At 54.7% G+C, this 23355-nt stretch overlaps 11 protein-coding genes across 11 annotated transcripts; 7 read left to right on the forward strand and 4 right to left on the reverse strand.

Annotated features, from left to right (window-relative positions):
* Nucleotides 1-1413: 1413 nt before the first annotated feature.
* Nucleotides 1414-2784, forward strand: LY79DRAFT_49031 (uncharacterized protein). Its single transcript, XM_060553314.1, has 3 exons — nucleotides 1414-2041; nucleotides 2134-2286; nucleotides 2551-2784. Exons 1-3 carry the CDS (start codon nucleotides 1719-1721, stop codon nucleotides 2630-2632), a joined length of 558 nt encoding a protein of 185 aa, XP_060417454.1. The 5' UTR covers nucleotides 1414-1718; the 3' UTR covers nucleotides 2633-2784.
* A 1566-nt stretch (nucleotides 2785-4350) lies between these two features.
* Nucleotides 4351-5142, reverse strand: LY79DRAFT_509325 (uncharacterized protein; the record flags this gene model as incomplete). The annotated part of the gene is made up of 1 exon (XM_060554043.1): nucleotides 4351-5142. The coding sequence occupies one exon, from the start codon at nucleotides 5140-5142 to the stop codon at nucleotides 4351-4353; it is 792 nt and encodes a 263-aa protein (XP_060417455.1).
* An 886-nt stretch (nucleotides 5143-6028) lies between these two features.
* Nucleotides 6029-6634, forward strand: LY79DRAFT_509135 (uncharacterized protein; the record flags this gene model as incomplete). Its single annotated transcript, XM_060554020.1, has 1 exon — nucleotides 6029-6634. The coding sequence occupies one exon, from the start codon at nucleotides 6029-6031 to the stop codon at nucleotides 6632-6634; it is 606 nt and encodes a 201-aa protein (XP_060417456.1).
* A 671-nt stretch (nucleotides 6635-7305) lies between these two features.
* LY79DRAFT_587866 (SPFH domain/Band 7 family protein) lies at nucleotides 7306-8543 on the reverse strand (the record flags this gene model as incomplete). Its single annotated transcript, XM_060560829.1, has 3 exons — nucleotides 7306-7599; nucleotides 7653-8236; nucleotides 8303-8543. 3 exons carry the CDS (start codon nucleotides 8541-8543, stop codon nucleotides 7306-7308), a joined length of 1119 nt encoding a protein of 372 aa, XP_060417457.1.
* Nucleotides 8544-9289: 746 nt separating this feature from the next.
* Nucleotides 9290-9867, forward strand: LY79DRAFT_543688 (uncharacterized protein). The gene is made up of 2 exons (XM_060557070.1): nucleotides 9290-9767; nucleotides 9846-9867. The coding sequence occupies exon 1, from the start codon at nucleotides 9497-9499 to the stop codon at nucleotides 9755-9757; it is 261 nt and encodes an 86-aa protein (XP_060417458.1). The 5' UTR covers nucleotides 9290-9496; the 3' UTR covers nucleotides 9758-9767; nucleotides 9846-9867.
* Nucleotides 9868-12755: 2888 nt separating this feature from the next.
* Nucleotides 12756-14216, reverse strand: LY79DRAFT_49195 (uncharacterized protein). Its single transcript, XM_060553320.1, has 2 exons — nucleotides 14131-14216; nucleotides 12756-14077 (listed from the first exon to the last, which is right to left on the reverse strand). The coding sequence occupies exons 1-2, from the start codon at nucleotides 14136-14138 to the stop codon at nucleotides 12988-12990; spliced, it is 1098 nt and encodes a 365-aa protein (XP_060417459.1). The 5' UTR covers nucleotides 14139-14216; the 3' UTR covers nucleotides 12756-12987.
* A 781-nt stretch (nucleotides 14217-14997) lies between these two features.
* LY79DRAFT_667190 (ATPase) lies at nucleotides 14998-17461 on the forward strand (the record flags this gene model as incomplete). The annotated part of the gene is made up of 3 exons (XM_060563342.1): nucleotides 14998-15131; nucleotides 15192-17061; nucleotides 17114-17461. 3 exons carry the CDS (start codon nucleotides 14998-15000, stop codon nucleotides 17459-17461), a joined length of 2352 nt encoding a protein of 783 aa, XP_060417460.1.
* A 529-nt stretch (nucleotides 17462-17990) lies between these two features.
* LY79DRAFT_543699 (ubiquitin-related domain-containing protein) lies at nucleotides 17991-19104 on the forward strand. Its single transcript, XM_060557071.1, has one exon. The coding sequence runs from the start codon at nucleotides 18059-18061 to the stop codon at nucleotides 18644-18646; it is 588 nt and encodes a 195-aa protein (XP_060417461.1). The 5' UTR covers nucleotides 17991-18058; the 3' UTR covers nucleotides 18647-19104.
* Nucleotides 19105-19282: 178 nt separating this feature from the next.
* LY79DRAFT_509083 (6-O-methylguanine DNA methyltransferase) lies at nucleotides 19283-19726 on the forward strand (the record flags this gene model as incomplete). The annotated part of the gene is made up of 1 exon (XM_060554018.1): nucleotides 19283-19726. The coding sequence occupies one exon, from the start codon at nucleotides 19283-19285 to the stop codon at nucleotides 19724-19726; it is 444 nt and encodes a 147-aa protein (XP_060417462.1).
* Nucleotides 19727-20920: 1194 nt separating this feature from the next.
* LY79DRAFT_667193 (uncharacterized protein) lies at nucleotides 20921-21346 on the forward strand (the record flags this gene model as incomplete). Its single annotated transcript, XM_060563343.1, has 2 exons — nucleotides 20921-21089; nucleotides 21165-21346. The coding sequence occupies 2 exons, from the start codon at nucleotides 20921-20923 to the stop codon at nucleotides 21344-21346; spliced, it is 351 nt and encodes a 116-aa protein (XP_060417463.1).
* Nucleotides 21347-21986: 640 nt separating this feature from the next.
* Nucleotides 21987-22891, reverse strand: LY79DRAFT_49232 (uncharacterized protein). Its single transcript, XM_060553322.1, has one exon. It carries the CDS (start codon nucleotides 22818-22820, stop codon nucleotides 22134-22136), a length of 687 nt encoding a protein of 228 aa, XP_060417464.1. The 5' UTR covers nucleotides 22821-22891; the 3' UTR covers nucleotides 21987-22133.
* Nucleotides 22892-23355: the final 464 nt, after the last annotated feature.

Consider the following 23355-nt stretch of genomic DNA (forward strand, 5'->3'; position numbering starts at 1 on the left):
GCCCGTAGGAAAGTAGCCAGATCGTCGTCTTCCGACCCGGGGTTCCTCGACAAACACACGCCCGCACCCACACATACACACACACATACACACACATACACATACGTCTTACACCCACACCTCGGCCCCTTGGGAGCTAAGGCACACTCTACGTACCAATTACCTATTTGACACCACACCGCACGGGCGTGCGCGGAACTCATCGGCCCTAGGAAGCCCTTCACGCCATGGCCGTTCCTGCCCACAGAGCCCCATGCCCCTGGCTTGCAGGCGCATCCTATTCCTATCCTTGCCTTAGTCGGCAGAGTCGTGTGGGAGGAAAGGCATAGACTGAAGTGAAGTAAACTAAAGTATCTTAAAGTTGTACCCTCCCTTGCCATGGACCCAACACATACATCACTCTCTGCATGTCACTTCTTCGCCGTTTTACACGGCATACACGGCTTCTTTTTTTCTTCTTCCCCTCAAGCCGCACATTCTTGTCTCATCCGCTGCTCTTCGTCAACCTGCGCCGGCCAATTCCGTGCCGTGGTGGCTTACCGGACATACACACACACACACACACACACACGCCCTCTCTCTCTCTCTCTCCCTTTCTCTCTCTTTCTCATCTGTCTCTCTTCTTCTTTTTTCACTTTTTTTTTGGGGGGGGGGGGAGGGGTCCCAGCCTGCTCCTGAGGGGTTCCCCTCCCCTTGCCTAGGATATTCCAGACTGATCCATTGCCTCTTCCGGACCACCCATCCTCCATCGTGGGATGCTCCACCAATCCAACCCATGATAGTTGCCCCCCTCGGCATATGCAGACGCCTTGCTCACTTTCTTTCTCTCGCTTTTTTGCCTTTGACACTTGCCGGTTTGGATTTTCCTCTTGATAAAACAAATTAAAAAAAAAACTCGGCCTGCAGATGGGACCAGCCCGCTTCCCTGCCTCATCCTCCTTGGCCAATGGCTCTCTCCGTCACCCTCCCACCATCGTCCGCTGCCACACCCCCGATGCCCACACCCTCGACATCCGACTGCTTCTTCGTTAGACGTCTCTCTTTCTTTTTCTCCCAATTCTCCCCCCCGCGGTCACCCTTGTGTCCGCGAGGCAAGCAACGCGGGTGAAGACAGGGTTTAGTTTATGTCACTTCCCTGTCACTAACGCACGGGCTAGCCAGACCCGGGCAGGTCGACCGGTTGCCGCTCTATCACGGTTGCCGTTGTCTTTGTCGTCTGCAACCCCCTTCTGCTCGCATCATCCCATCACATCATGCCCCTTGGACCATTCTGTCCGTTCGCCCTTTTTGGTGGGCCGGGGGCCACCGGCTGTTGATGAAGCCATGGTATGTCATCGGACGAATCGAGGGCTCGGTTGTCTTATCCCCCCCCTGCCGCCCAAAGAAAGAAGAGATGGAGTCCGAGAATGGTTCTGGAGGAAGAGGGAAAAAGTATAAAAGGGCACATGTTGAGCGGTTTGATTCTGTTGACTTCTTCTTCCTTTCCCATCACAATTCCCAAGGTTTCTTCTATCAAGACAGTTTCTCACAGCTGTCCTCCTTTGCAAAAACAAGCTTCTTCCTTGCACACTCTTGTGTCCTGCCGCCACCTCCCCAGTTCACACTTGAACTTAGTCATCTCTTGTTTGCTTCAAACAAGTTGCCCGCGCACGCTCACATCGCACACACATAACTATACGTCAAGCCTCTTTTCTCGTTGACTTGAGAATCCGCCCATCATGTCTTCTCACTACAACTCCCACTACTCTCTCCCCTTGCCCGTCCCCTCCCACAAGGGCCAACACTACCCAAGCTACAACAGCACCTACTCGGTTTCGCCCCCAGAGACGGACGAGTCGGTCAGCTCTGGCACCGGTCCTTCGTACAGCAATAGCGGCTACTCGGTGGCCAACTCCAGCTACGCCGGCAGCAACAGCGGCGACTTTGAGAGCACACACCACTCGGCGAGCGGCGTCGACTTCAACGACTACATGCAGGACCGCTTCGCCCAGACGTTCGACCCCATCCCCCTCGACCGCAACATTGCGGTCCAGGCGCAGACGTAAGTGTTTTATTTTACTCCACCCAAAGACGACCACCGGGACCTCGAGCGGTGCAAACGAAACAAACGGCTAACCAGGGAGAGGGGAGCAGGTCCGGAAAGCTCAACGCAAAGCACCGTGAGCTGCTGGAGCTGCAGAAGAAGGCACAGGCCCGTCTTTCAAAGACGCGCGAGCGCTTCAACGAGGGCTACCGCGACGCTCAGGACGTGCGCGCGGACCTTGAGTGGACGCAGAAGAAAGTCTCGTAAGTGTTGTTTTAGCCCCCCTTTTTTGCGCCTCCCGGGACTCCGGGAGCAGCACAACCCCCCCCCCCACGGCACGCGAAAAAGAAACAGAAGAAAAAAAGGAATGGGCCGAAGGGAAAGAAAAATGATACAATGAGTGATCGACCCGGCAATCCAGGAAGAAAAAAGAAGCAGACATACAAAAAACTTCCCCGCAATCCAGTGGGGAAGCATTACCGGAAGATCTGAGACAATGCGGCTAACACGCGGACCTTTTTTTGCAGATCACTCAAGAGCAAGACTTCTCGCAAGCACACCAACGAGTACAACAAGGCGCGTGCTCGCTATCCCTCGCCCGATTACTAGAGAAGAAGAAAAAGAAGAAGAAGAAACCGGTCGGTTCTCTCTAGTCTCCTGCTCGGAGCGAACCGATGGCGAGCTCGGCGATTCGAGTCTTGTTGTTGTCGTCGTCGTTGTCCGTCCAGAAACTCTCAGCCGCGCGGCACCGCCGACGTCGAAAAGACTTGCGACCAGCGAGCGCCCTTTTTCAGCCTTGCGATACTACTTCCTTCTAGCGTGTCATTTTTTTTTTTCCAACTACCACCAAAAAAAAGTTCCAAGCCCGCCGTCGTCAACAAACCACCACACACCACCACCACCATAGACGCATTACATCTCCGTACCTGCAGCACACACCCCTGTCGGCGGCAAAGGCACTGCAGGAATCGCACGAGGGGGGGAAGCGTGATACCGAACGTTCGGAAATTTACTTTGCATATCGTTGCGTGCCTGATGAGCGCACACCTCCCTCCACTTCCGCTTGTTTACACCTTTTTTTTTTTTAATTATTTTCTTGGGTACATATTGGGCAAGCAGGCGAGGGAGGGGGAGACAGGGGGTCCAGGGCGAACCCGACGGCCGGGACGGGTTGACGCGCAGCGGCACGGCGCGGGTTGAGAGCATGGGTGGGCGGCCTAGGCGGCCGCCCATCTCACGCTGCTTTTGGCAATAGGAACATTTGGCGGCGGCATGCTGAGAGTAGGGTCAAGTGTGTGGGTTGACGGGGGTGGGAGATTCCCAACGCGACCGGGAACACCTCCACAAACGCACGCATCATCTCTCCCACAGCTTTGGCGCCGCCCACCCTGGCTGATGCAGGGCTGTGGGGTTTCCGCCGTCCTGCTCTGAACCTTGCCCGGGGGGAGTGGGAGCTCTGTTGCACGAGGCCATTATGAGATATGATTGGACGAATGGGGTATGATTTAGGGCGGTTTCTTGTAGTTTAAAAAAAGGTACACACACGCCTTCCCTACCGGGAGGGGGGTGTGTGTCGAGACCATGCCAGGCCAGGGCAAGCGCCCGGGGAGGATAGGGGGCTGTTGTCGCCTTTTGAAAGGTTCCTCCCAAGGGGCCGACAGACCGACAGACCGGTCCCCGCGGTGGAGACGAGAGGAACCAGGCTAGGAGGTTACAAAACTGTGGCATTTCTGTTGGAGGCGCTTGTCCTTTTCGGGGTGGTGGGATATTGCTCTTTCGGGAAGGGAGACGGCAGGGACGAGGTGATGGTTTTCCTCGGCCGGCGGGAATGGTGTTCTTTAGAACCCCCCGTAGAGCTCTCCCACGCCCCCATAGTTTCGTAGTCGTATGTCGTAAGCCCTTCTTATCCGGTCGTGGTGATCCCTATCCGGGGGCTGCTGTCCACGATATGTCCACCGTAATTCCACCGTCGTGAACCGTAGCGTATCCGTCATGCCACCGTAACGACCCTCCAGGTCTTGGCCAGGCCTGTGGGGTGGACGTCTGAAGCCGAGTAAACACATCATGTGATGAGCCGTGGTGTCTTGTGTAATGACCTAGCCCGAGACAAAAGGTGCCATCACGTGATATCGGCGAGGGAGTCGGTGAATACCATGTCGTCGATATGCCAAAGCGGACAGGGGCTGCTGGGTAGGCAGTGAGTGTCCGTATCATTGGACCCATGGATGAGGCACACACAGTGTCTCATCCATGTCCTTCCCAGTCCGGGGCCTAAACCCCGACTCCCCCCTTTCCTTTCGTCATCGACCATTCTCCAACAGCACACCTCATACCGTCTGCATCTGGCCCCTGGACAACCAAGCCCCCCTTGGCTGGACACCGGCCTTCTTCTCCAACCTCTCCCACGGGTTCTCGTTCGACGCGTGGTCGTAGTACCCCTCCCACCAAGGCTTCCCGTCGCTCCTCTGCTGCTGGGAGCCCTGACGGCCACCACGGGGCGGGTGACCGGCAGCAGCCTCCGCGTTCCGCTCCCTCGTCGGCATGGTCGTCGGCGTGGACCCCATCTCCTTGCCCCACGACACGTCGGGACGCCTGGGCAATGCTGCGGACGGGAGAAGGGGGGAAGGGCCTTGTGCCTGCGAGGCAGAGGTGTCTGCTGGCGCGCTGGAGGCAACGCCACCGCGGGTTGAGAGCTCGTCGATGAGGCTCTGTGCGTGGGCAAGGGCCGGCGCGATGGTCGGATCGGAGTAGATGTTCGCGCCGCCCTCGTCGGGGTCTTGGTCTTGGTCTTGGTCCTCGTCTCCTGCTGCAGTGTCGGCGTTGTTGGCGTCGTTGTCATCGTCAAGGGCTATCTCGTCGGTGTTGGCTGGTGGCGCATCGGTCATCGGAGCGCGCGGCGTGCGGGCCGCGAGAGCGGTCTGGTTGGCGCCCGTGGCGGCGGCGGCGGCGACGGCGACGGGGTGGTGGCCCACGGGGCCGGAGGCGGAGGCGGAGGAGACGGCATCTGTGCGGTGGTTGTATTTGCGCTTCTTGGCGGCGGGCTGGGTGCCAAAGGAGGCAAAGCCCATGAAGGCGGCCATCTCGGGGTCGATTTCCGCGGCTAGGTCCTGGTCGTCCATCGTTGGCGGTGGGCGATCGGTCGGCTGCCGGGTGTGGTTTCTCGGGTGTTTTTTATTTATTTATTTATTTTGCGCGCGCGCGAGAGGGTACCTTAGGCACGAGAGGTTGCGGCGCAATGACGCTGAGAAAAGAGGTCTCGAGGTTGTATGTGAAGCGAAAGGGGGAGGGGGAACACACTACCTAGACGAGCTCCGGGTGTGGAGAGGGAATGGCAAAAGTGGAAGAAGGCAGAAAGAAAAGAGAAAGTAAAAAAAGAAAAAAGAAGAGGAAAGGGAGCTCTGGGCGCGGAAAGACCCGTGGTGCGCCAAAAGGTCGAATTAAGACCCCTGCTCGGCACTGAGGTGGGGGCGGTTGGTCGCTCTTAGTCTCGTGGGGTTCAAGAAATCGGGGTCCAAAAGATCCATGTGTTTTTTTTTTTTGTGCCTGGCGCGATCAAGTCGATGTGGAGGGAGGATGCGGGTAGTTGCGGGTGTTGCGGGTGTTGGACGGCCTATGATTCAACTGTTCATCGCGAGTCAATAATTGGGGATTTGGAGAGCATGTTTGTTTGGCTTGAACTGAGACCCCAAACGGAAGGGGAGAGAGAAAATGTTCTAGTCTTAGTAACCGAGGCCGCTGACAATATTTGAAACGCGACCGCCCCTGGCGCTCATCCCGGTGAATGGTTTGCGCTCGCTCGACGTCCAACTCTCCTCCTGTGACCCAACATACCTACCACGACCGGCTTCCGCTCAATTCGCATGCCCAACAGACTAGCCAACAGATTGAGCAACCATCGCGCTGCAAAAACCCTGTCAATCGCCTTCCATTCCGACCCGGCAGAGCTCCGTACAAGCTCCTCATCGAGCAAACGTCGCCCTCACGGCGCAAAGCCCTCCCAAAATCATGGCCTCCCCTTCGACGAAAGTATCCCTCCGCTCTCCCTCCAAGTACGCGCCCACGACGCCGTCGACGTTTCCCGCCCCTCCCATCGACTGGCTCCTCCGCACCTGGTGCGTCACGCACTCGACGCTCGCCATGTGGCGCGACGCCCGCAACGTGCGCATCTCATACGCCGCCCTCGACCCGAAGCCCGACGGCACCGCGCGCGTCGACGACCTCGTCGAGTACGAGTCCAACAAGTCCGCCTCGGGCGGCGTCAAGTCCGTTAAGGGCGTCGACACCGCCTGTGCGGCTGGGGACACCTTGGCCTGGGACTGGCGTGGCAAGGGCTGGCTGTTCTTCGTCACTAGCCACTGGGAGGTTCTCGGGTGGGGGGAGCGCGAGATCGCCGGCGGCGAGAGGGAGCGCTGGGCCGTCACTTGGTTCGCGCCCACGATGTTTACCAAGGAGGGCGTCGACGTGTACTGCGACCGGAAAGAGGGGCTGAGTGAGGAGGGGTACAAGGAGGTGCTCGAGGGGTTGAAGGGGCTGGAGGCTAAGGGCGTGGCCCAGATGGTTGAGAAGGACATGCAACCCGTCGAGATCTCCCTACCCTGGAAGGAGACTTGAAGCGGCCGTCTACGTGTTGGCGTCTCCCGATGGGTCGGGGAGAAAGGAAAAGCGTACATGTTGTTGGTTCAAGACAGCCGTCTCGCAAGACCGAGTGCAGTGAATAATAGTATAATACCATCTTTCATCTTTCTCAGCCATACATCCTCAATGCACATCAACCCCCCGCCGACTCATGGGCAATCTCCATTCCAGTAATCACGCGGCCATGATATCATCAAGAGACAGAGGGGCAGAGGGGCAGAGGGACCGAGGATGCGAAAATGTACAGTAGATAAGTCTTCAATTTAGGCTTCTTCATTTACCATTACCATTATCCACCGTTATCTCTCCCTCGGGCACATAGTTAACGAACGGGTTAGGTATTCTGCAAAGCCTGTCCAGCCTCGTCATGCCGATGGCGGCTATCGTCTGTTGATCAGGCCCAATGATACAAGTACATGTTCCGGTTTTTTTGGTTTTTTTCTTCTTCTTGTTTTTGGTGGTGTTTCGGTCGTCGCAAAGGGGTATATGAAAACTAATCATGTCGAGCATCGTCAAGTACAAGGGGGTATGTCGTCGCAACAAAATCAACAATGATCAGCAAGTGGAATCGACCGTGCAGGGGCCCGGCTCTAGTAGGATGAAGCTATCCCCCCAACGACAGTCTCAAGTCAGCACTCGGTGCGAACTCAAATGTTCTCGATGATACGAGAGTTGATGGCTTGTTGGAAACCGGAATTCTGACCTCCAAAGTCATTGAAGTCCGCAGTGCCATTGTTGGCGCCGGTCGACGACTCGCCCGTCTGGTTGGTGCTGAGCGACTGCTGGATGTTGGGCATGGTCTGGCCGGGGCCCGGCAAGAAGATGACCTTGCTGTTGGACGACTTGGCCATGGCCTGCATCGCCTCAAGGTAGCGGATCTGCATGGCCGGGGCAGACGACAAGATGTCGGCAGCCTGGCGCATGAGCTTGGCGGATTCGACCTGGGCCTTGTGAGATTCGCGGTTTCAGTGGAAAATGGGGAAGAGAGGCATACCTCAGCCTTGGCGGCAATGATCTTGCTCTCACCAATACGCTTGCTCTGGGCGGCCATGGAGAGCGACTCCTGCAACTCCTGGCTGAAGATGATGTCCTTGATGAGCATGCTCTCGACCTGGACACCCCATCCAGCGGCAACGTCCTCGATGATCTCGCCGATGGACTGGGCGATCTCCTCCCTGCGCTCGATGACATCCTGAAGGATGCGAGCACCGACGACGTGGCGAAGGGTGGTCTGAGTGCGCTCCATAAGGGCCTGGCGCACGTTGGAGATCCCGAAGGCGGCGCGGTGGGGAGCGACGATGTGGTAGTAGATGACCGAGGTGAGGTGAAGGGTGACGTTGTCCTTGGTCATGCAGGTCTGTTGGGGAACCTCGGCCATCTGGATCTTGACGTCGACCTGGATGAGCTTCTCGCTGAGAGGGTTGACCTTGACCAGGCCGGGGTCGACGGCCTTGTAGAACTTGCCGAACTTGGTGACAAGGCCAACGTTACCCTGGTTCACGTTCTTGTAGGGGTTCGGGCAGACGATGCAGCAGGGAATGGCTCCCATAGTACCGACGCAGGCGCCGAAAGCATTGACTGGAAGCACACAAGGTCAGCATGCGGCGATGGAGCATTGAGGACGGCGGCTGGGACGGGACGTACTCATGGTTCCGTACCAGCCCTTGGGGTTGGCATCTTCTTCGACGACTTTGGCGTAGCTACGCTGGAGGTCCTCCTTGGTGGGGGGCTTGACCGTCATCTCTCCGTGGGGCTTGAAGCCGCCCTGGCCGAGGCTACCACCGTTAGTCGTGGTCTCGGTGCGATGGTCGTTCTCATCGTAGTCGGGGGCTCTGCCCTTGCCGTTTGAGGAACCCTCCTGGTGCGGAGCATTGGTGGCGCTCATTGTGGGCGAATGCGACCGGGTAGAGCTGTTGCGAAGTAGATGTCGAGCGGAGTCGGAGGACGAAGCTTGGTGTATATGGTTATCTTGATGATCGGAAGCTTCGTAAATGGAGTCGGAATAGTGAACCATGTGTTCAATCCAGCTTGAGCAAAATGGGGAGACGAGGTTCTTAAGTAAGTAGGGAGGTATGTGGACTGACTGGTGGTCGTGGGATTAGCACCTCGAGTCTCAGGCTAACGGCAAGGGAAGTAGAGAGGGACGAAAAGGACTGGAGATGATAGACACGCGGGTCAAAGAAGCCGGGGTGGTCGAATGACGGAGGGGGTGTGTAGGCTGTGTTGCGCCCAGAATGTCTGTCTGTCTGGTCTAGGTACGGAGTCTACATTACTTTATCGAGGCCAGCTATCTACCTGGGTAGTTTTACCTTGGGAGTGGAGAGAGGGGCGAGGTGGGGTGGTTACTTGTACATTACAGCGTCGGTACCACCAACAGGCTTCAATCCATCCACCTGTCTGACCCGGAGGTAGGGAAGCCGCGAGAGGAAGCTACGGAAGCCGAAGGATCAGGGTCACGACGGTCGCGTGCAATCGAATGCTACATAGTAGGTAGGTAGCTAACCTAGGTACCTAGAGGTAGGTACTCGCCGTGGTCTGTTCACCTGCCGACAGGGACAGGGACAGGGATACAAGCAGAAGAAGCCATGAAAATGCGGGGGCAAACGTGCCCGATGATGGAGAGAGTACGGATACAGCGTAGAAACTCTCCAAGGGAGAGAAAACCCCGTGGCCTGTGCTCTCATTTTAGCTTCCACATCTTGAACTCTCTTGAACTCACTCACCCACCCTCTCACTCACCCACCCTCGAAACAAGAGCGCAAAGTGAAGCTACCCAACTAGGTACCGAGGTAGTTATACCCGCATAGCCGCCGTCTGGATGCGACGGCTTGACTTTCCATGCCACCTCCAATCATGAACCTGCCGGCCCTGCATGCAGTCTTACTGCGGTACACATTTTCTTCGCTTTGCCCGGTCAACCAGGACGAACTCCCAGACGTTGCCCTCGTACATCCAGGCCATGTGCGAGATACGGCCGCCCGGTGGCATTCAACCTTTCCACGAAGCGGCCTTTTGCTGCTCAGCCCTCCTCATTCGTCGCTGCCTGGACAACTGCAACCAACCTTAGGAGCCGGCGGCGGGCCTGATTTTCGCCCATAATCAGCCTTTGGTAAATCAGTTACTACATACTTGCGCGCGACTTTCTGCCTGCGCACGGGCTGGGCGTGGCTGATCAGGGATCGCTCAGGATGAATTGGCACTTTTTTCCCTCATCCAGGCTTCCTTCCCCAAGCAAGCCACAATCCCATCCCAGCCTGCGCCGTCTGATCTCGACAAGATCTGGGGTGTCGCGCAGTGTCTCGTTGTCAGGGGCAATTGCTGCAACCATCGAACCAAAGACAGTCAGTCCCCTCGTGAATGGGAAACGTTTCATAAAACATTCATCTCTGTGTCATCATTTATCATGTTCGGAGCCCTGTCCCTACCCAGCACGCCAACCGCCAATCACCGCACTTGCGCGTGCCGAGTTCCGCCAAGGGTGTACGGCAAAGCGGCATGATATCATGGAACTCCAGCGTCGAGAATCCTACCCACAGTCAAGCATTTAGTAATTGCAGTTGCTTTCGTTTCGGTCAGGTGTTCGTTTTGATACCCATTTTGCGTGCCGGCATTCCTTTGGCTCTTGCCCCGCCGAACCAACACAGCTCCTACGGCCGACCTGCAGAGCCTCTCCAAGAAAGCCCACGGGATCTAGGAATGACTTCATAGCCCCCGCTTCCTGCATATGTGCACAAATACCATTGCCCACTCGAGCTACCGCCGCCGAGCTTCTGGGCAGAACGCCATTGATGCACCAGTCTCCGGATCGGCCAATCTGCGCCGACCGCCCTGTTCCACACTCTCCGTATGTGGCCATAGCGTCTCTCCGGCACTCGTGGCCGAGCACTGCCCGACCATTCTTTCGCCCGGCGCCTTCGGGGGAATAGCTCCGCAACCAGCATGTCTGCCCATCAGCATATCGTCTGCCAATTATTCGGATCTTGATACCATATTCGTAAGGTCATCATACCCGACCAGTTGCCCGTTCCCCAATGACCAGTACACTAACATTAGGCAGACAAGCGGACCCAGCCTTCAGGAAGCCCTGTTCGCTCTGCTTGGGTAAAGAGAGACATTGATAAAGAAGAAGAAAAGAAAAGAAAAAAAAGCATGGTTGCACTGCCTCACTGCACTGGTCGGCCAAGCTTCGAAACATCTTCAGGATGAACTGCCATGTAAGCCGTAGATCTTAACCTTTGAAATCCCAACGGAGCTGAGCCTCTCCCTGATCCACCGTCGAATCCTTCCAGAAGCCTTCCTGTTTCGCCACCGTGCCTTTTTTGTGGCTATGCCATGGATTTACCAGGATTACAATGCCTAACCTAGTATGCTCAGGACACCTGCGACTACTGCCTAGCTAGCATGCTGAGCCACGGTCAAGATGTCCAAGAAGAACAGCATCCCAAATTGAATTCTTCTGGATGGGCATGCACTACCAGAACACCGATGTTCGCCACACGAAAGGGACACACCGGCTTTGTTATATTACGGCGCTGGCTAGGCACGTAATGCTTAGCTGACTTACCCACTTAATCTTAGCTGACTTCTCGACCTGGCAATCTGGAAGTCTTGTATGCCTTTACGTATATGCCATTGTGGTCACACGTGTGCGTGTGTAGGCCTGGAGGCCACAACAGCAATGCGAGGTCCCATGATCGAGTTGAGGCAAAAGCTTGCGCAGTGTTGCTCTTATGCATGAGTGAGGGGGCTCGCGTGGGCTGGGTGATGGAGGAGAAGGAAGGAAAGTGGATCAGACTCTGTAAGTGGGTGTGTGTGTCGCAGGTGAAGCAGCGAAGCAGACATGGTAGCTTGGAGAAGGTGCAATAGAAAATGTAAACGAGAAAGGGACAGAGTGAGTCCTGTCAGGAGTATACAACACAAATCCCTCGATTATCAATATAGTGATAAGTTCTCGAAGACCTGAAGCAGTCTGTGGGTCAGCGAATTGGGAATTATCCGTTGGATCTTGCCAGCAGAGTATTGTACCATGTGCCGGCTTATTTCTCATACCTTCCACATACGTAAGGCACCTACACGCATTTGTCCCTGCAAGATTGATAATCACTTCGGTTCCTAGGTACAAGCACAGAACCCAACAGCTTCCTAACTCCAACATCTCCCTTTCGGAGGCATCTTCTCTACAACATTCAACGCTCAACTGAATGGATTCACAGACGTCCTTCTCGGCGTAATTCAACTACTTCAAGGCAATCGATTCTGGAATATACATTATCATCTCGCCCAAAGTATATCAAAGACAATACATCAAGATTCACATTTGCAGCCTTGCCCTTTTGCAAAGGCAGAAAGTATGTGCAAAGATACGCGGCTCAGTGATGATGGCGTTTGTTAACCAAGCTACCCCGGACCCGATAAATCCCATGCAAAAAATTATTGATATCGCCGAGCTTTCAGATAACGACCAGAACTATGTTTGCCGTCAAGCTTTGTCTCATTCACGCGTTACGGCCCGGAGCTATCTCGAAGCAGTCCTGCGAGGAAGCTGAATCGCGACCCAGCCCCTGTATCCGGAATAAAAAGTCAGCACCAACAGTGTTCGCCTCGGATGCTCTAAATTTGCTCCAGAGTCGGCTGGTCTGTCAGAGGCTGTAGTACCTCACGACATACCTCGTGGTAGCACACAAGACGAAATCGAAACCCCAGGGTTTGAACATGCTCGTCAATCGCTTGGCCATTCAAGGTCATCGCCAGAACGCTTAGGACGACAAGAGGCATGCATAAATCACGTTCCGAGGCTCGATGATTGGTATCGCAGGTTGGAGGCCTCGCCGCTTGAATCCTCAAAACTCCGACTTCATCATGCATAGGAGCCTTTTCCTCCAACCCGGGCGGCCTTGATACCGATGACGGAATTCATCGACAGTTACGGAATTGGTGCGGTGTCGTGTCGTGGCTGAGCATGTCATCAAGACGCACTCCAGCCCCTTGAAAAGCTCCTACGACAAGGCGCGCAAGATTACAGGTTCCATCGGTGGTTCGAGGAGACGAGAGACCTTGTCTGGCGTGAGTGAGCGCCGGCCTCGGGTGCCTACACAACGAGGGCAAAGCATTCAACACCATGTTCAAGGAGGACTTTTTCGGAACTCCCTATTAGCGTCTGGCTGCAAGACGTCCGAAATACCAAGACCACGAAGGTTTGGACAAGATCTTCCGTACAAGTTGTACGCACAACCCCAGTGGGTCGCTGTCAACACTTATGTAGTTGTAGATATTTCTCACGCCTTTTGTAGTCAATGCTTGCTCCCCTCATCGAGTTCTGGTCGACGCCCCTATTCATCGCGTCGTCGTGAGTCAGAGTCTCGCTTGTGCCTTTCACTCTCTGATCGATGTCCTGCTTCATCCCGACCTCGTGTTTCTGTTTTTCGGCTCTTGTTGTCGCCGCGCCTTCGTTCAAGTCGGTGGTTTCTCTCTCCGTGCCAGCGATCCTTATTTCGTGAGCGCTCATCGTCTCGGTGGCTCGATCTATGATGACGGTCATCTTCTTTCCTTGATCGACGTCGTTCCTCATCCCGATCCTCTTCACGAGACCCGTCTCTCCCGGATCGATCTTCACCCTTTTTGTGTTCTCGTCTTCGCCGTTCGTGTTTCTCTTTGCGTCTCTCCTCTCTTCGTAGTTGCTCCAGTTCTCTTTGTCGCTCAGCCTCAGACTTTTGGCGTTCTTTCTTAACTTCGCGCACCCTCGAAGCACCCATTTTCATCATGGCAAGAGGATCGTTTGAAACGATTCTCTCGGCATCTCTCTTCTTCCTCCCGGGGTCTTCGTTACCCCATGCATCCTTACTCGGGGGTTCGAGTTCTGATATAGCCCCAGAGGTTGCATACCAAGGACCGACCAGCCCGTCTCTACCTGCAGCGTTCGAAAACCGCATGGTGTATTGGTCTTCTAGTTCCTTCTTCTTCTTGGCGGCCTCCTTCTCGGCTTCTTCATTCTTCAGATGGCGGCCCTGTTTGCGTTCTTCACCGAAGAGGTCAATGTGGCCGGCGTTGTCGACGATGGGCGCAGAACTCGTCGACTTACGCAGCGTTTGGGTGGCAGTCTGCACCGCAGCTGCGCGTTCTTTCGCGACACGTAACTCAAAATCCGTGTCGTCCTCGCCCACCCGCTTACGCTTCTTCCTCTCCCTACCGATGGGCACAGCATCGCGGTCCCGAGGCTTTATCTCATCTTCAGGTGTCTCTGTTGGGGGCAGAGGCGGTGGCTCTTCACCTCTTAGGATGGCTAGGCGGCGCTCTGCATCAATTTCTTGCATGCGCTGTTCCTCGGCCTCTTCCTTGGCCTTCGCGGCGGCCTCATCTCGGCGGACCCGGGCGATGTTGTCTGCATTGTAAACGTTCCAGGACTTTTTCCCCAGCAGATGGCTGCAATCTTGTTAGCACGTTTTCGCGTTGCATCTATGATGAAATGCACTCACAGAGGCATTTTCGCAACTGGGTATCTCAGACGGCGTGGTGATGAAGCTTGATAAGATGGGGAGGTTCACGGCCATCTCAGTTGAGATCGCCGCTCATTAAGCTGCAAGCAAGTGGGAGTGGAATCCGAAAGCAGACTAGTGGGATTTGTGCGCCAATAGACGTCATTTGTAAGGCAGGCACCGGTGTGGGCAGACACGCAGACAGCTGTGGCAGCTGCGGTGTCCCCACTTTGCGTCTCCTGGGCTGTCACGCTCAGTCAGCTCTGCTAAAGATACAGAGTACCTAGATACCTTAGGTACCTAGGTAGGTAGGGGTAGGTTGGCACTTACCATTTGTCGTCAACGCTTCGGGTTCATGACACATGTCAGCGCTTACAAGATTAACCGCCATACTCACAGAAACTCATGGTTCTGTTCAAAACAACCCAGCTTTGCTGAGCCGTATGTCTCATACTCGAAGTCGAGTCGGGCATTCTCAAACTAGCCAGCCAGAGTTGAAACGGACTGAACACGGTTACAAACCCACCTGCCGGGTCCACATAAGCACCGACGCATCTTTCACACCATTCGCTGCAGCAAGGGTAAGGTAAGGGTTCGCCGTGTACGTACCCTACTTCGCCTTAAGTCGACGTTGCCTGAACAAGGTTTAGCGCTCCCCGGGCCCAGGGACTTGAGGCGTAGACGACGCCGAGAAGCCCCTCCAAGCAAGTTCCCAACATCCACCTTAACTACATAACCTCCCCTCATCATCCCACACTCGCCGTCTTCCTCAACAACCAAAACACAACCCTTCCGCTACACGAACCCGTGGGTGACCGAATAACCAAATCCATCACCTCTCCCTACTTCGACCGAGCAAACTTCAGCATGAGCTTCCCCGAGAAGCCGCTGCCTCGGCAGCAACCACAGCAACCACAGCAACCCAGGCAGCCGGGCGTGCGCCTGAGGGTTGAAAAGATCCGGGATAAGGCCTTACAAACTCAGCTCATTTACGCCAATGTGTAAGTATCCCAATATTCTTTCCTTGTCTCTCTCACAACTCACAACTAACTCTGATGTAGCGCTGGCGTGAGCTACCGAGACTTTGCCCCAAGCCGCGACGGTGCCGACATCAACATCCTTATTAGAGCCAGAGACCCTGTCCGCGGTACCGTACGAGAGAATGTTGTTAGGGCTAGGCCAACACCCGAGCTTCCCGAAGGCACCATCAGTCTTTCCGACCCGCAGCGACAGTGGCTCAAGATCGGAATGACGGACACCTTCGAGGGCGAGGTATACGATGCCAGTAGGCAAGGCGCCACCCCCCTGGAAGCGATGGACCTCGAGCTTTCTTGGGCTTCGATGAAGAGAGACCCCAAGTACGAGTTCACGCACGACTACTTGGCCAAGGTCTTTGAGCGCTTCTTCCAGATGCATTTCTTCGCTCCTGGCCAAAGAACCCTGCTCGACATCGAGGGGCTGAAGCTGTTTGCTACTGTAAAGACCATCACTTTCCAAGGTGGCCGTGGACCTGATGCCGTCGTCACAAGCTCAGACCCTTCTGCCCGTGGTTTCTACAACACTTCAACGCTTCTGTCCTTCTTCAAGGCTGCCGACTCTGAACTAAAGCTCCAAGTCGGAGAACACCAGGGCAACGCCAACCCCATTATCTCGCCAGACTTCAAGTTTGAGGATATGGGTATCGGTGGCCTGCACGACGAGTTTTCCACCATTTTCCGCAGAGCCTTTGCTTCCCGTGTCTTTCCCCCGCAACTGGTAGCGAAGCTTGGTATCCAGCACGTCAAGGGTATCCTGCTTTTCGGTCCTCCTGGAACCGGAAAGACGCTCATCGCCAGGCAAATCGGCAAGATGCTCAACGCCCGCGAGCCCAAGATTATCAACGGTCCTGAAGTCCTTAATAAGTTCGTCGGTCAATCCGAAGAGAATATCCGAAAGATGTTCGCCGACGCAGAGAAGGAGTACAAGGAGAAGGGTGACCAGAGTGGCCTTCACATCATCATCTTTGACGAGTTGGATGCCGTCTGCAAGCAGAGAGGCTCTGGTGCTGGCGGTGGCACTGGCGTTGGCGACAGTGTTGTCAACCAGCTGCTCACCAAGCTCGATGGTGTTGACCAGCTCAACAATATCCTGCTCATCGGTATGACCAATCGAAAGGACATGATCGATGAGGCTCTCCTGCGTCCTGGTCGTTTGGAGGTGCAGCTGGAAATCAGTCTACCCAACGAAGAAGGACGCAAGGAGATTCTGATGATTCACACTGCCAAGATGCGGGACAACAACATTATGGATCCCAGGGTTGACCTCGCGTCACTGGCAGCCCGTACCAAGAACTACTCTGGTGCCGAGATCTCCGGTGTCGTCAAGGCAGCAACTTCTTTCGCTTTCAACCGCCACACTGAAGTCGGCAACAGCGCCAAGATGAAGTCCGATGTCTCTGCAATGAAGATCACCATGGACGACTTCGAGAACGCGCTGACCGAGGTCAAGCCCGCCTACGGTGTTTCCGAGGATGAAATCGCAAACGCTCTTGGAATGGGAATTCTTCAGTTCAACGAAAACATTCCGGCCATTATCCGTACAATGATGGGTTACATTGATACTGTCAAGGAATCAGATGTTCTCACCAGAATCCCGGTTCTGCTTCATGGGCCACAAGAGTCCGGGAAGACAGCGTTGGCCGCTCACACTGCCATGCAATCTGAATTCCCCTTCGTTAAGCTTGTCTCGCCCCAACACCTCACTGCTTACCGGGACGAGTTTGGAAAGAGTGACTACCTCACAAAGGTTTTCACCGACGCCCACAAGTCAGAGCGAAGCATCGTGGTCTTGGACAACTTTGAGCAGCTGATTCAGTGGAACCCGATTGGGCCTCGCTTCTCCAATACTGTGCTTGACAGACTTATTTCGCTTATTCAGACACAACCCCCCAAGGTGAGGCCACACACACTATTCACACGTATGAGCTGAAACTAACCGTACGTAGGGCCGGCGCATCCTCATCATGGTCACGACTTCGGAACGCTCCATCCTTAGCAACCTGGGCGTTCTCAAGCACTTCCGCAGACAGATCCCAGTGCCTGCCGTCTCAGACGTTCGCGAACTTGCTTCGGTGTTGCAACAAACGGGTATGTTCGGCGGAAACGACGTCCAAGCCGTCATCCAATCTGTGCAAAACGACACCCGATCCAATAAGATCGGTCTTGGAATTAAGACTATTCTGGAATCCATTGAGGAGTCTAAGGTTGAGGCATCTACGCAAGGAACAGACATATTGGAGAGTGTCGCGAACAGGATTGTGACGGCCATTGCCTCCAATGCGTTTGACGACTAGAAAAGAAGGAATGCATTTGGTTTTTAAGTCATAGATATAGACGCTCAATAAAGGAGACGTCAAAAGTTCACCAGTCTTTACACACTACTTGTGAATAGCGCATGTCCGCATCTTGAGCAGCAATGCGTCCTTCCTTGACAAGTGATAACTCCACATATGGCCCAACGCCCCAACGTTCAGCTCCTAAGCCTCCTTCAATCGGCCTTGATTCTGATTTGTTACTATCTGGTTAGTAAGACCCTTACGGGTTTTCAGGGTGCTCCTCTCAAGTCTTTTCTTTATTGACTCCTAACACATGTATATACAGCTCCCCAGCCTCTGTCCATTGGCTTTGATTCCGGTATGTTAATGTCAGGCTAGTTAGACTGAAGAAACACACTTGATTAGCAAGTGCGGTTCCAGAGTTATTAGGCTAATGCAGACTGACTCGAGGTGGGGTTTCAGTAGTCAGACAGTTATGTAATCAGGTGTAGCTCCTAATGTCGAAGGTGGGGCAGCTTGTGAGGTCACGGCGCTTGCAGTGCCTAAACTACCTAAAGCTTCTGGAGACCGCCGCTACATTTATTCGTCTCTCACACCGAACCACCCCACCTCGCCATGGCTGATCGACAGCGTTCAAGGTCGCGCTCGCCTCGGCGTGATCGCGAGAGAGACCGCGACAGACCGAGAAAACAAGGCGGTTTCAAATGGAAGGACAATAGCCGCCGCGACGGCCGCGACGACCGCGACGACAGAAGAGGCCTCGAGCGAGGCTACCGCAATCGTTCCAACTCTCCTCGCCGCCACCGCGACGGCGACCGTGATCGGGACCGCAACCGCAACAACGACAGCTACCGCCCCCGTGACTCGGGCCCCAGAGATAACAGGCCCAGTGCCTCGAGCTCGAAGGATGCGCCGAAGCCCGCTAAGAAGGACAAGCCCGCCCCTGCCCCGACTGCTGGCGGTGAGGAGATGATCATTGTGCACGTCAACGACCGTCTGGGTACAAAGGCTGCGATCCCCTGCCTGGCGTCGGACCCTGTCAAGATGTTCAAGATTCTGGTGGCTGCAAGAGTCGGCCGGGAGCCTCACGAGATTCTGTTGAAGCGTCAGGGCGAGCGGCCATTCAAGGACAACCTCACGCTGGAGGACTATGGTGTCAGCAACGGTGTGCAGCTGGACCTTGAGGTTGACACTGGCGACTAAGAGGCCGGGAGAGGGGGCATGGTTTTGGTTTCATTTTTACCAAGGCGAGGTCCTATTACTGTTTTCGCCATCGAAGCTTGTGAGCGGCCTACTTCGGGATTGCCACGAACTTACAACATCTCTTACAACTGAATCAGTTTGGCGTTCGGATGGTCACGAAAGCATGGGCTGGAAGTCCTTTTTTCTGAAGAGGATGCAGAAAAAATACATAAACAAGACAGCACATTATTCGACAGGCCATCAAAGTCTCTTCTCAAACATGGGAAGTACCAGTTGGCCGCTAGGTACCTATCTTGAGAAAAGACTATACTAGGTATGCGCTGCGAGAAGCCTGAACCGGCTCAAGTATGTCATGACGGTCACGTGTTTATCATGTGATCCCGCGAGTGCACGCGAAGCCCCCGCTTGGGCTCGCCGCGGTCTGCGACGCGCCCTTGTCTTGACATTGACAGCGGCCAAACTTTCTATTTTATCTTTGACTCAATCAGCACTTTATCAATGTCCTGCCTGTTGTTCTTCTTCTTCTTCTATCAGTACCCTTTGTTGATACTCGCCGTGCTTTCAAACTTTACCTGATCCTGAACCGGCCCCGTCACGCAGTGACACGATCCTAGTCATCTTACACACATCATCGCCATGTCTACAACAGCCCTTGCGAAGGCGTCGTCTGTGACTATCGCACGAGACATCACATCCATCTCCATACCTGAAGGCGACGACATGCAGACACAGCTGGACCGTATCGCCCGGTCAAATCGCACTCAATACGAGAAGCGAGTCTGGACTGCCCTGTGCCAAGTACCCAAGGGCCAAGTCACGACATACGGCATCCTAGCAGCTCATCTCAAGTCCTCACCGCGCGCCGTCGGCAACGCTTTGCGTCGCAATCCTTTTGCGCCACAAGTCCCGTGCCACAGAGTCGTTGCCACTGGTGGGGCTTTGGGGGGCTTCAAGGGCAAGTGGCCCAAAGACGGAGAGGGCATTACTCTGGATGAGAAGAGGATGCTTCTGAGGAAAGAGGGCGTCAAGATTGATTCGAGCGGTCGGGTTTTGAGGTCGCCCTTCGTGGCCTTTGCCTGATGAAAATAACAATGGGGCATTGGTATTCTATGATTTGCGACTGTAATCTGCATCCGTGGATGTTGGTCACCGGTGCTTGAGCCTTGCGCCTGACCGATATGGAAAAAGAAAAGCTCCAATGCCTAGAAATCTATGTCGTATCAACCTTGCGAACCCGTGATCGCAACACAGGGGTATTGTCAGGACAGTATGGCACGTCAGGGGATAATTGCGGATCTGTGAGCTTCTTCGAGCAATCTCTTTGAATTGGGGGCCAAGATCACGGCAATACTGCTTGATCGAAGAGGGGCTTGGCGAACTTGCAACTCTGTGTCTTTCTTCAGACAACGGCAGTAGGACGATGCACACTATACACCTATACTTCTTTCATCACGGGTCGGCCTGTCCCCAGAGCATCTTTCCACAGTCGGCAATGAGTATTCGGTGTCACTGCTCAGACCATCATGCTGGCCAACACTTCTTCGGCTCTGACGCCTCTGACAATAAGTGGAAGTTCGACGCCACGCGCAGGCAATGCTGCTTCTTCTCAGAGAGCACGAAGCACTACGAGAACAAGCTCTCAGAGGCATCTATGACCGAGGCTTTGTGGTTAAGGGTGTCGTTGTTATGTCGCGATTATGCATGAGTTTGGTGTGGAATCATGGCCTTCGTCTAAACAACCGTTTGACGCCAAATCGTGAAGTACATTCTCCATGTTGGAGGGGGAAAACGTCTGCAGCAGACAGAGGGATAGAGCAGAAACCTCCAGCAGTGTTATAGTGGGAAAGCTATGGTACCTTCGTTTTTGACACGGACTTTGTGTTTGATCCATTTTGTGTCCTCCTTGGAAGGCCAATGCCACGACTTGTCAGCGGGCAGACCCAAGGCTTTAACATCAGAAATCATAGCCCGGCACTTGATTTTCGTATCTCAGATACGAGCCCGACACTGCGGGTGTGCCAAGAAGGCCGTGCCTTTTTGCTGATGGTGGACTTCCACTACTAGCTTGTTCGTGATTACGATGAAAAGGATGATGCGGTGGACCAATAGCAAGGCAAATACCTCGTGTCGGACATGGCGCTCTGTCAGCACAACCAAGGGTTAGTAGGCTATCATTGAAAGGGCAGCTGGAAATTCCCGGCGCTATAAAGCAAACTGTCGACGCATCTGAGTGTCTCGCCGACGGGTCAACAAGCATCTCTGGCGATATCCACGATGAGGCTCACTGCTGCGTCCGCGTTCCTTTCTGCCGCCCTCACCGCGGCCGCCCCGAGACCACAAGACGAAGAGCCTGGTGCAGTGTTCGGCATCTCGTTCACATACGAGAACGGCACCTTCACCGGTGTCTACGACGTGCCTGAGACGTTATCAGGGTACCCCCTAGGTAAGGCCATCCTCAATCGGGTGTCATGGCCCGATAGACTTCGTCCTGCTGACCTCGTCCGACCCTGTTCGACAGCCAGCAACGGCATCGTGACGAACGTCTTCATCTACCCCCCGGCGGGCCAATCCGCCCGTTGCGCGTTTCTAGAACCCGAGCCCAGCAGACAGGGTCTCGGGGTCTGGACGATTGCCCGCGCGACGACTGTTATCCTTGGTCCTCCGGCAGAAGTGGGCTATGTGCAGTGTAACCGAGCCTAAGACGACCTTGGTAGTATGGGAAGGCTCGGATCACGGCAAAGAAGACGGAGGCGAACCAAGGGGAAAGATAGAGAAAGGGTGGGTGGATAGCGCCAACACCAGGGGAGAAGGGGCTTCCTTCCCGAAAGAGATTGAGAACAATCAACGATACGCTACTTCGCAGATAGAGATGGTCGGTCTCCCACCCATCAGAATGGAACGAGTTTTGCACCGGCCTCGAGCGGATTACACGTGTAACATGCAGTTGGTAGATGCCGGATCGTGCGCAGGCTCCGATTTCGAAAAGGAGAAGCTGGCTCAAATCATGCCGGCGCAGAGATTCCCCTTTCAGCCCAACTATTGCCTCCCGGCCCCTCTTCCTGATAGAAGCACATGTTGACAGCTAGCTGGGTTGGGGCGCGAGCAACGCAACTGCATGAAGGCCCGCCCTGGACCAAGCAAGGGCCAGATGCAGGAGTCTGCAACGCTCAAGTGCAGGGGGGGGTGGTGCGTTCTGCCGAGGCTAAGAAGCTTGCCCTCTCGCAATTGCAGAATACTAGTGGGAGACTCGAGGTTGCGGTTGGTTACCGTCGGTCCGCACATAACGATATAGACCCGCAGTTTCTGCAGGTACCCAGGGAGCTGTTGGAAGAATTTGGTCATTAAGCCGCAAGGGAGGCGAAATGGTTCGATGCCGTCACCTGATACATGTCCCCGGCGCCCCTTATATCTGCGTTTTTCTTCTTTTTCTCTTGCCCTCTATGCGCTGTCCCAAGGGTTGGTAGCATGGCAGGTCTAGAACGACTAGCTAAAGTTCGGGGGGCCGTTGGGACTTGGAAGAGCGACAAGGTGGAAAACGTGGCGGCTGACGCTGGTGGCCGAGACTATTGGAACCGACACCACACCACGCAGGATGGAAGACTCGGAAAAGACGATTGAATTTGCAAACGGAGGTAATAATGGGTTTAGGTCTGGATGGATAGGTGCCTTCGCCTCTTACCCAAAAAGGGGGGCAAGTTCCACTTGCCATCGGGGAAGGAAGGGAAAGGGGGAAAAAAAAAAAAAAGGAAAAAAAAAAAAAGTGAAGGAGGATTTCCACCAGCGTAAATCCGAAGTATCCCCACAAACATTGATACGTATTGCACGTAGTTATTACGAATGAATAATCAAATGTTAACTGGGTAGACGCATTGGATAGGTAGGTCGGTGACTGCTGGCACTCTCTTTTTGCGCCGATTCGAAGGTAGATGATTTCAAAGATTCGACTGATAATAAATTGAAATATAGACTGACTAACGCCATGGTCAGCGATGTGGGCGGGTGGTAAGAAGCTTGGCCTCGTGGCGTTGATGGGGCGTAAGAGAGTGAGAGAGTGAGAGACAGGGAGAGAGGGAGAGAGACACACACACAGGGAGAGACCCCAGTCAGCCCTGCCCGTCGTTAAACGGCGAAAACTCGCAATCAAAAGGCCCATGCAATCAGCGGCTGCCATCATCAGGCCTGTGGCGCAGGAGGAACCACAACAGACCCTGGGACGAGCGGTGACAAGAGATGAAAGTGTAAAGAACGGGCACGTCAGAAATGCACAGCGATCAAGGGTTCTCCAGCTACAGTCGACAGGTTAACTACATAACCATGGAGCATTGGGGGCCGCCCGCCCGCTCCCGGCAAAGGATCTCCAGCGAGAGTTTCGCATTATTGATGTCCACCAGACTAACTGTCACTGCCTGCTGGCTGAATCTTCTCTCGCCATACCGTATCTGTCTTTGTCGCCTTGCGACAAAATCAGGGGCCGAGGCACGGCAATCGCGGCCAAGCATTCCAACCGTCCGATGCGGCGAGATTCGATTTAATGCAGCGTCAGTACGAAGCCACAACGCAACCCAACCCAACCATCGGACGCTCTTTTCCCATTCGATATTTCCACACACGCACACACACACACACATAAGCATAAACACACAGACACACACACACACGCGCGCCTTCTAGAAGCCTGTCACTCGGAACGACCATGGCCACTCGGGAGA

Source organism: Colletotrichum navitas (genome assembly GCF_030913465.1).
Source record: "Colletotrichum navitas strain CBS 125086 chromosome Unknown LY79scaffold_11, whole genome shotgun sequence".
Lineage (NCBI taxonomy): Eukaryota > Fungi > Ascomycota > Sordariomycetes > Glomerellales > Glomerellaceae > Colletotrichum > Colletotrichum navitas.